The following is an 11,593-nucleotide window of genomic DNA, read 5'->3' on the forward strand; positions in this document are numbered from 1 at the left end:
ATCCTTCCACCTCAGCCTTCCGAGTAGCTGGAATTACAGGCGCGCGCTACCACGCCCGGCTGATTTTTTGATTTATTGTAGAGATGAGGTCTCGCTGCCCAGGCGGGTCTCGAACCCGCGGGCTCAGGCCATCCACTCACCTCAGCCTCCCAAAGGCACGGGATTACAGGCTGAGCCACCGAGCCCGGCTCTCAGTATATCTTAAATATAGACATGCATATAGATTTCTGTCTCACCTCACCCTCTCTTGCCCTGATTTTGCCCCTTCCAACATAATGGCATCCCAATTTTGGATTCATAGCGTTTGCATTCTTATCTGCACGCATATGTTGCTCACTGACTCTGCCTTCTTTTGTGAGCATCCCATCATTTCTCCTGCCAGCAATATTTGCCTCTTTTCTCTCATTCACCTTGATTTCCATGTGATGGCTGCTGTTTTTTCCTAAAGATTCCACCATCTCACAAAACATACAATATTTTCCTGTTCTTGCTTGATCACGAGGTTTCCCTAGAGACACCCTTCTAGAGCCTGGTCGGCTGCAGAGGGTCCTGCTGTGCTGGGACCTCATTTCTCTCCCGCCTGTGGCAGAGCTCACCTGCTTCAGCTGCCAGGTCTTCCTCCTCCGTGGTTTCCACTCTGGTTTGGGGGCAGCCTCTCCTCTGGCTGGCTTGGGAGACAGCATCGAGTACTGCATAACTGAAAGTATCTTTATTCTACTCTCACCTTTGATTGAAGTTTGGCTGATTACAGAATTCTGGCAGGAAAAAAATATATATATATGTTTTTCCTTTGAAAAAAACATATATATCCTTCAAAAATGTTAATTGTGCCACGGTTATCTAAGCTTCCATTTTTGTTGTGGAGATGTCTGATGCAATGATGATTTCCTATCCTTTGACTTTGTTTATTTCTTTGGGGGAGCTTTTAGATCTTATCTCTATCCCTTTATTTCACAGGTATCTGCCTTATGGTTCTTTCTTCATGCATTGTGCTTGGTACTCAGTGGGCCCTTGCATTATGAAGACTCATGTTTTTCAGTTCTAAGAAGCTTTCCTGAATTATTTCTTTAGTAATTTTCTTCACTCTATTTTTTTTTTTGTCTTGTTTTTTTATTTCTGGAACTTCTTCTATTTCAATATTGGACTTTCTAATTCAACCTTCTACTATTTTCTTTTCTTCTCTCTCTCATTTTATGGGCTATACTTTGACTTTATATTTCAACTTTTAAATTAATTTTTAAAATTTGGTTATAGCCTATATGCAATTTCCAAGATTATTTCCTTTTTATAGCCATTTATTCTTGTTCCATAGATACAGTTTCTTCTCTTACCTCTATAAAGTTATTGTCCCTGTCTCCCACACACACACTTGTATAAATCATACCTATGCTTCAAAATTCAGCTCAAAATTCACATCTTTCATGAAGTCTTATCTAGTCAGTCCATCTCTTTCCACTAGACAGTAATCCCATAGCACTGTTATATTTCACACTGTCTATCATATACTATGTGATTATATTTAGGCTTATATTGCTTTCTATTGAGAGATTAGTCTTTTCTCCCCAGTTGCACCATAATCTTCTCAAAAGCAGGGAATGCTCTTGGAAATTAAATATAAGGTACTAATTTTATAAATATAATAGAAGGGGGGAATATAAAGTCAAGAAATCCTCCCATAAAACAAAATAGAGAAAGAGAGAAGAAAAAAAGACAAAATTAGAAGATTAAGCTAGAAGATTTAATATAGAACTAAAAGAAGCACCAAAAAGAGAAAACAGAAAAAATAAAGTGGAAGGAATTACAAAAGAAGTCATTCAAGGTAGTTGCTTAGTTTAAAAATGCATTCTCAGTTTTAAAAGTTTACTCTTTCTATATCTGCTAATGTCTTATCTAGAATCATGGGAACAACAAGTACTTGATCTGAATGAAATGAAAAGCCATCCTCATCCTTCCACGACAGGCTGTCCCAGTTGGGATTCTCTAAAGAGCACTGAGGACATCAGTATTGGTCCAATAACATGAATGTGAAACTTACAGATTTTTATCATTTATCTGATCTTTTTCTGTGTTTCTTCACAGATATAATTCAATAGCAGTATTTCAGTGCTTGTTTTATTGAGTCTTTAAGACTCTCAACTTAGATTTGACAGAAAAAAACTTTTTTTTCCTCACTCATATTTCACTGATTTATGAAATATTTCATTGAATTGTGTAATTGAAATAGCCAAAACAAAGGGCACAAGCAAGACTGTGTTTGGCATGTGACTCAATTAGTAGGACCCAAAGGGCTTGGGTGTGCCAGAGGGTAGCCTGCCAGCCGGTAACCTTTAGCGTGCCCAGGACATCCTTGAGCAGAAGGAATGAAGGTCATTAAACTGCCAGTAAGTGGAAGTCAGTCAAGAGAGCATTGACTGTGCTCCATTTGTATACCAAGAAGAGGTCTCTGGCAGAAATGGATTTGTGTTCATCATCTCTCTTGGTTCCCTTGCAATCAAGGGCATGGCATGGACAAAACCAGCTGACACAGAATAGTGCACAGTCCTTGAACTTAAAACAGCACAAGGTTTACTGGCCCAGGGGCTGATCGTCTCGGTCTCATTAGAACCAAGATCCACTAACCTAACTGTGATCCCCTGACCATGAGTCCTCAAAGGACCAACAGAGCTCTGTGAGGCCCAGAAGTCCTCCCTTTTCCGTCTCCGGGATGGGCTCCTCACTGCCCTCTCCATTTCCAGGAGCTTGGACCTTCAGTACCAAGCTGTGTCTGCGCCCACCCACTTCTGCAACCTGCCCACAACCATCAGGCTTTGGAGGGGTTGAGTGTAGATTTTCAGAGAGAAAGTAAGCTGTCCAGTTAGTTTTGGATGGCCTCTTCTCCACAACAGGAATTATTTTTATAATAGCGAGTCAGGAAATTTTTATAACAGCGAGTTGGAAATTCTACCTGCATCGTTTTCCCTTGTGAAGGGAAACCTCTGAGTATAACTGTAATCAGTTGGTATTAATGGTAGGAAAGGATGTTTGTACCTTCTTTTGGGCATACCCAAGGGACCAGCATCACTTTATAGCCACAGTAATCGCAAAGATGAAGGAAGCCATCCTTCATGGTTATTGTCCCTGGGAATACAAAGACTGTTCTGCGAACAAGGGCTTGAGAAAACCCCATAGAAAATGTGGCTGAAATACTGTGTGAGGAAATTACCCAGTAAACAGAAATATCCACCTGTCAGTTAGATGAAGATGGCATCTACGTAAACCCAAAATGGAAACAATTCAGTTGAATTGGTTTCACGGTAAATGTAGCGATTTGAATGTTTCTCTGGGTGCTGGTTTGTTTAGAAGCAACGTAGGGTTGTGAGCACAGTGAAAGATGGCAAAAGCCATACCATACTCTACAGAACGGTAAGTGTGTTTCTCCTCTGTGAGTCTCCCAACCTCTCACGCCTTTCTATGTATATTGAGTTTTCTGTCTCTTCTGTGAATATTCTATAGTTGAGTAACGAACAAAGGCAGATTTCAGTTTAGATCAGTAGCAAGAACAGACAGTAAATTTAAAACATTGAGCCGGGCACTCTGGCTTGCACCTGTAATCTCAACAATTTGGGAGGCTGAGACAGGAGAATTGCTTGAGTCCAGGAGTTTGCGACCAGCCTGGACAACATAGCGATACCTCGTCTCTACAGAAAATCAAAGAATTAGCCAGGCATGGTGGTGCATGCCTGTAGTCCTAGCTTCTTGAGCAACTGAAGCGGAAGGATCACCTGACCCCAGAAAGTCGAGGCTGCCATGAGCCCTGATCGTGCCACTGCACTCCAGCCTGGGGGACAGAGTGAGACCCCAACTCAAATATATCTGTATAGTTGAGTCCCTTTTTAAAACGTGTTTTTAATTTTCCTCCTTTATCTCTTCATTCTGATATTAAGTGGCACAGGCTGGAACTATTCCTCCACCCTAGTGTGCTGGGTTTATTGTAGTCATGTCTTTTCTTTCACTCTCCTGGTGGTTCAGTTAGGCCTGAGTCTATTTCTGAATCACAGACAAGCTGACTCCCTTCCCGCTGGCCCGCCGTCACCCACGGTGGCCATGCTACCTCGTGTCTGTGAGCCAGGATGGGGACTCCACAGAAGCAGTGTGACCCTGCTTATCCGCCCCTGGCCCTGACTCATCTGGCCCAACAGAGCGATGATCTTCACTCCCTGACAGTCAAGGGAGCAGGTAGCTCTCTATGGACTGAGCTTCTCTCAGTGGACTTGCTTTATGCCTGTGACCCCCACAGACTGACTCCTCCACCTTCCTTCTTCTGCATTTGGAAGACTGGCTTTAATGTTCTTAAGCTGTTTTCCCAAAAAATATCTGAGCTCCTTCCCCCTAGAATCAAGAGTGGCCTTGAGAGACTTTTTTTTACAGATGTTTCCTCATCTCGTTCCTTCTCAAGACTCTGAACTCCTGGATCTGCGTATTCCTCCTGTGTTAGGTGGTCTGTTGGAGAAGTGGAGACATGAACTTTCCTGGGGTGAAATAACCTACTCTAAAAATGGCCTTGTGGAGAAAATATGGAGAGAATTCACACGATTTATATCATAACCAAAATGTATAAGGCGTGCCCAAGAAGTGATTGCCCCTGGCTGGTCACACACATTTCCAGTTTGGGGCAAAAATTTTTAAAAATACATTTCAGTGAGTTCTCTTTGAGTATGTATCCCCCTCTTTCTTCATCACCGCCCTCTCCCGCCCCCTAAAACATGTGTAGTGACCGCCTTCTCTTACTCAGGAAGTGGCAGGATCCCTGGCCAATCACCATAGAACTGGGCCTTCAGGTTAGATAGTCCCAACCTTACCTTCTGTGTAGAACCGCCGGTTCCAGATTTAACACGAACGGAAGGAATAATCTAATCTATGACATCAGATCGCTGTGCAACATTTCTGTCAGTGAACTAGAACGCTAGGTTGAAGAGCTTTAATAGAAAGAGGTTTATTAGAAATAATAATACCTGTTTTTAAAAAAAAAAACACCCCTTCCTATATTTGCTAAAGCAAACAAACAAACAAAAAACTGGGTACAGGAAATAAATGGTGTGTCTCAACCCAAGAAAATAATAACAATGCCTCTCTTTCCTTGTTTTAGGGAATGCTGTCGATTTTTTGGAGACAATGGCTTGACTTTGAAGGTGTTTTTTACCAAGGCAGCACCCTTTGGTGTTCTTTGGACACTCACAAACTACCTGTACTTACATGCAATAAAGAAAATAAACACTACGGATGTCTCCGTGTTATTCTGCTGCAACAAAGCTTTTGTGTTCTTGCTCTCATGGATCGTTCTCAGGGACAGGTTCATGGGAGTGAGGGTAAGTTCCTTATTCTCTGTCTTCCTCCCTCACTCAGTCATGCTGACCGAAACCTGCCCATCGGCTTGCTTAGCTCCATGTGCTGGCCCATGAGCATAAGCTGCTGCCCACGTTCCTTCTGACTCGCAGCAGAAAAGGAGCCCAGCAGAGGGCCCGGTTCTTGGGGTGCCTTGCCAGCCTTCTTGCTTGCAAACCATACTAGACAAGCAGCATTCATTAAAGCACCTTTCATTTCAAGCATTTCAACGAGCATTCCCTAAAGTGTGTGCAGTCGGGGACCAGCCTGGGAATGGCGATGCGTTCCGCTCTCTGCGTGCTCACCCCCCTCTCCCGCAGGCGGCTTTCCAGGCTGCAGCGCAGGGCATAACTGTGCCCTGCAGCCCGGAGCTTTCTGCTTAACACTGTCACTCTCGGGCGAGGATGCGTGTGAAACCCGAGGGATCCTTTGGCAGCCACGCGTGCGTGCGTGCGGTCTCGGCCCTTTGCCTGGACCGCGTATGCACAGCCAAACAGCCAGACGCTCTCACACTAAGTCCCAACTGGGGGTGGGGGGTCAGTTTCGCTTCCTTCATACTATGAAGGGGAAGTAAAAGTATATCCCTTGAATTACCTCTCATTTTACATCTGAGACTTCGTTACAGCAAAAGCTAGCCAAATTAGCTAATTACAATGCATAGCAGTTGTGTGAAATAGGATAAATGAAATAGGATAAATAGGAAACGCTTTTGGCAAATAGGATAAATCCCCAAATGCAAGGAACAGGTAACATGTGGCATGGACAGAATCCTAGTGACTTCTGCTTGGCTCCCTCTGGTGGCCACTGCCCCGTCAGCCTCTTGCCGCAAACCAGTACGTAGAGCATTTGGCCAGGCAAGGAGTTCTCTTGTAGTTCGAGCGCATTGCTTATTCCTGCTGTGAAGCACAGTCAGTTAAAGCAAACCACGCTGGCAACCAGCGTGGGGCAGACTCAAGGCCCTCTACTTCTGTCCTGTTCTCATTGTCCTGGGAACAATGCCATCACCCTGATAGTGAATTCATGCCCACCTGAGTTACCCAAACAGCAGTGGGGACGTGAGTCAACTGCCGAGTTGTATTTTTAGCTTGCATTGGGGGGAGATTTGTTTTGAGGCTTAGTGTTAATTTTGGAATAAAAACTCACTCCCCGTGCTGCCATCCAGAAAAGCTTTTGGCAAATAAATAATCTAATACATCTCTGCAAGAAATGCAGGCACTTCTACCCAACACCCCCCTGCCTTGACACTGAAGACCCAAGAGTCCTGGGGCCCACTGACTCAGGCCCTTCCTGACTTTATTTTGACGCAAAGAGCCAAGAAAATTTTAGGGAACTCTTTGCATGATTCAGATGTCCCAAGCAAGTTTCATGGGAGACGCTGTTCCTGGAAAGAGAGGCGTCAAGGTTAATTCTGCATCTAGCAGAAGTAAACAATTTTTTTTGAAGTGAAGGGAAAGAGGTATGAAAAAACCTTGAAATACTCCTAGATTCATAGAGAGCAATATGGTGCTTCCAAATCTTGGTTGCTATACGCGGTTAAAAGGGCTCCCTACCGCCAGCCACCCTGGACTATGACACCTTCTGGCCATGCTGGTCACTTGATTGGCCTGGTCTGTGCTGACCACTTCATACTGAGCAGAGTTTTGTGTTCAAGGCCTTTGGCACTTAGGCAGACACTGAAATGAAGGTCCAAGGAGCCAGTGTTGGGATGGCATTTTGTAACTTGCAAAGCCCTGTGCAGTTGTGCCTCTGTCTAATAATCGTTGCTTCTCTTAGAAGTACATGGCTGATCATCTAGGCACTTCCCACTGCAAGTTGCAGTGGATTTCTCTCTTCTCTTCCTCAAGAGCTCAGAAAGAGAGCGAAATCTGTGCAATGCCAGCAGCTTGCCAGAGTACCTGAAAGACTCTCCCCGATGAACAGATGGAGATTTAGGTCCAAGCTGATGTGTAACTGGTGCATGGGATTGTGCAGACTTCACTCAGACTGCCAGATTAGCTAGCACCTTCCACTGGGCAATTTCCCAAGATTGAAGACAGAGAACATGACTCCCCAACCCGGAGGGCTGAGCATACGAGCTCGAGTTGTACAGATCTGAAATACATGGTGAGGCTCGGCCTTGATGTGTGTGGAACAGTGTGCACAGGAGACTTGTGTTATTAAGGCAGTTACTCAAACCGCAAGGGCTGCGGATGTGGGGAAACTTCAGGATCTAGGCGGGTCTAGGTCATACGGAAGATCCAGAAAGAAGCAACTGTGTCTTAATCCTGGGAGGTCCTGGCCAATTATGGCACCAGAGGGTGAGAAGCTGTTGGGGTGTCTGTTTGAAAGGAGCCCAAGTTGGCCTTGGGTGCTGTTTATATGTGTCCTGGCTCTCCAGGTCAGGGCTCCAGTGCAATAGTAAAGATTGAGGCTAGAGTTGGGTGACCAAGCTATGGATCTTGGCTCTGCTCTCATAAGCTGTTGGATCTTAAGCAAATTTCTAAACATCTCTGAGCCTTTGTTAAAATGGACAGACTATTACTACTCATCTTATAGAATAGTTGTGAGAATAAAATAAGATGATGTATATGCCTGACATATACAACTCTAAGACGTCTTCTCTTTCTCAGTGTTCTTGTTCCTCCTTCTTGATTAGAGGGGGTTGGTGGATCAGCCCGATTCTTTTGTTGGCAACATCAGAAGCAGATAGACATTGAGGGAGGCTGTTTTGTATGTCAAAAGTCATAGTAAGAAGCAAGGAAGTAGCGCCCTGGGGTTGTGACGCCCAGTCGGCTATGGCCAGCTAGGTGAGACCATCCCAGACTCCATGCCAAGAAAGATAGGAGAGGAGGATTCTCTGGTGGTTTGGGCCATTGGTAACCACCCATCACAACAAGGACTTTCAAACCAGAAGCAGGGGAGCAGGAAAGAGGGCATCCACAAGGGGTCCTCAAACTCCAGCAGCGCATTCCTGGGGACTGGGGACTTTTTCCAACATCAGTTCCAGTTTCCATCAGATTCCAGCCGATGTTTCCAAGAATCACATTTTCAGTGTTTCACAAAAGGCCGTTCCTGAAGGGTCACTTCAGCATCTGGTCCTAATTCCTCTCTGAGTGGAGGGCTTTCCCCTGCAGCCTGAGCCCAGCATAGGGAGGACACGGAGGACAGGGAGCATGGCGAGCTCATAGTTCAGGCCTTGTCCTCCTCTGGGAAGCAGACTAGAGCCATTCTCAGTTCCTTTCAAACTCTGATAATCCTTCATCGATGAGAGCAGTCCAGGAGCTGGGAGGGAAAAAGTTGGGGGAGGTATATTTAAAAACCAGTTCATTCTTTTCCTTTTGTAAGATTGCCCCAAATGGTACAGATCTAAGAAGCATTCCACAAGGGTTCTGGTTGGCAGAGGCCACGCTGCTCACCCCATTTCCCACGAGTCTGGGGAGAAGCTGTGGTCTAAAAAAGGGGATTCGACTTCATGGGCGGGGACCACCAACCCTGTCTCTCCTCCTCAAGGGCAGAGGTCCACCCTTACCCGCTTCTCCAGCCCACGTGGTGCAGAGAGCAGAACCGTCGTAGGGACAGGTGGCGAGTCAGTGACAACCCCTAGGCTGCTGGAACTCCAGATTCAGGGTCCTGGGAGCTGGGCGAGTTATGGGAGTGGGTCACCACGTGGGGCGAGGACACGGATATGTTAAACAGCAGCATCCCAGCCCGTGTTTCTTCCTTGTCTCCTGACAAAGTAGAGACGGTGGCTCTCACCATCTTGGTCCCGGGGTTGCTCTACCCAGCAGTTCCTTGTTTTAGGTAGGCCAGTGGGGAGCATGAGGGTGGGGGAACAGGAAGGTGTAAGGAAAGACAGGCACAGGGCAGCGAGGGAACCTCCCCTGTCCTGCTGCCCACTCAGACTTTGCGCCCTCCCCTGGTGTGTGTGGAGCCCGTGAAACCCCAGCAAGGCCTGCCTGGCCTCCCTGGAGAGTGATTTCCACGCAGGAAGTAGCAGGGAAACATTTGCCGGTGAAAATAAAGAAAGTCAGATCGGGGACAAAACGTCAACCATGCACATATTGTTAAAGACAGAACCGGACTCTTGGAGGAACGTCAGACTTGAGAAAGGGCTCTGCCCCTCAAGCCCGCAGGGCCTGTTTTGATTTGAGGGGTGCTGAGAGACAAGTAGGGTCTCCAGGTCCCTGCCTGGCCCAGGGCTGCTGATCCCAGAGAGAGAGGAGCCTGTGGCTGGGGGCGTCACCCCCGCGACCTGTGGCTGGGATCCCCCAGGAGAGGACTGGGAGGTGTGGACGAGGGGATCACCCTCCCGGCCCACCCGTCTGACATCTGCCTCCTCAGCTGGCCCTGGCAGCCAGCTGGGCGCTCACTTCCTCCTCCACCCCTCCCTCAGTTCCTGTGCGCCCTGGCTGGGGCAGAAGCTTTTAGCTGTTTATGATTTAATCAATAGAGAAGGGAGAGGAAGAGGCTGGAAATCTACCTTCGAGTCTTCGGGAGAAATAACTCCTTGTTCTTCGTCTCCTCCAACTTCAGCTGTAAGTTTAGAAAGACCGAGTGCCTTTGGAGAGGGACCAGATTGTCTGGAAAGTTGCTACTTTCTTCCCTTCCTCTGTTCCCCATGATTCTTCTCGCCGGGCCCTCTGAGCCCAGCCAGGCTGGGGCCCTCCTGCAGCATCCTGCATCCTGGGTGTCTTCCGGAGCAGAAGCCACCACGCCCCTCCCTACCTGCTTCTCACTTTTCCCTTTCTTACCCTCTTGGGGGGAGAGTCACCGATGGTTTTCCTGTGATTGGTACTTCCTTCTCGTTAGGAACCATGATACACAGTGCATGCAGCGTTGGAATACGAAACATGTGCATCTGTGCGACGCAGAATGGTGCAGCTGACTACGAGTGGGTGACCAAACCAGAAAAAACGCGTAGACAGGCTGGGCCCGGTGCCTCTCGGGTGCACGGTCACCGTCTGCTCCCTGGGGCTCTGCCTCCTGGGCGAGTGTGGCATTCCATGGGAATACTGCATGAGGCAGATGCTAGGAAGGCATAAGCCAGGCATACGGTGTGAGATTTGCTCACATTTCTTTTGTTGGGTTTTCTTTTGGTTTTTTTTCTGAGTTGGAGTCTCACTCTTTGTCGCCCAGGCTGGAGTGCCGTGGCACGCTCACGGCCACCGCAGCCTCGACCTGCTGGTTCCGACGATCCTTCCGCCTCCGCCTTCCGAGTAGCTGGAACTACAGACGCACGCCACCACTCCCAGTTAGTTTTTGTGTGATTTATTGTAGGGACGAGGTCTTGCCAAGCTGCCTGGGCTAGTCTCAAACCCCCAGGCTCAGGCAATCCTCTCGCCTCGGCCTCCCAAAGTGCTGGGATTACAGGCTGAGCCACTGCACCCGGCCTTACTAACCCAAAAGTGCTATGTTGAAACCACTAAGGAAGCCTCGGTTCCAACCTAAGCATGTACCTGGCAACAGCTTGCTGTGGGAATCCTGCTTCCTTGCCTGTATCCATGCAAGCACCACTGGTGCGATCAGACTGACCTGAAATGTGTGTGTCTGCTCTTCTACACAACACCTGTGTGACTTTGGGCAAATTACTTAGCCTCTCTGAGCCGAGGTTTTCATGGTCATAAAATGCGGTGAGACCATGAGGAAATGCATAGAAAACACTTGTCGTATGACCCCTCAGTAAATCTGAGCGACTTGATATTGTTATAGACAGCTGAAGTCAACTGCAAGCGATCCATAAGAGGGATAAACCTCTTAGGAAATCCAGCGGTTAAAGCTCCTACGGCACACATGTGCTCTTCTGACAGCACCCCCTTCCCATCTCCCACCCAGTGACGTTTCTGCAGTGCCACAGCTGCTTCCAGTGGGTCCTTGTATTTGCTGAATGTGCTACTGCTTTTTCTCCTTGGGGAAATACTGTCCCAGGTAGTACGTCTCCCGTTTACTCTGACAGTTTTACAGTAATGTGTGCTTCTCCGTGAAGCTTCAGTCCAATCTGAGAAGTGGGTGTCTGGACAATAATAGTATTGAGGGTGTGGGCTGGAGGGGGTCGTGGAACCCACAGGGAGCTGCACCTCCAGTGCTGGGACGTTGTTGGTAGCCTCCGTCAGCAGGTGGGGCGCTGTCAGGCCCCACGGCTGGCGTGGACAGCGGGGATGAGATAATAATAATAGTTGACAGGGCCGGGCTCGGTGGCTCAGCCTGTAATCCCGCGCCTTTGGGAGGCTGAGGTGAGTGGATTGCCTGAACCCGC

At 47.5% G+C, this 11,593-nt stretch overlaps 1 protein-coding gene across 1 annotated transcript in view; it reads left to right on the plus strand.

Annotated features, from left to right (window-relative positions):
- The first annotated feature begins 4,719 nt into the window (after positions 1–4,719).
- LOC103256729 (putative thiamine transporter SLC35F3) overlaps positions 4,720–11,593 on the plus strand; it is a 15,225-nt gene continuing 8,351 nt past the window's right edge. Inside the window, 1 exon segment of the mRNA XM_021710624.1 lies at positions 4,720–5,345. Within this exon segment, the coding sequence (XP_021566299.1) occupies positions 5,103–5,345 (243 nt within the window). The 5' untranslated portion in view covers positions 4,720–5,102.

This window comes from Carlito syrichta, unplaced genomic scaffold (genome assembly GCF_000164805.1).
Source record: "Carlito syrichta isolate Samal-C Ts95f unplaced genomic scaffold, Tarsius_syrichta-2.0.1 Scaffold294983, whole genome shotgun sequence".
NCBI classification, from domain to species: domain Eukaryota; kingdom Metazoa; phylum Chordata; class Mammalia; order Primates; family Tarsiidae; genus Carlito; species Carlito syrichta.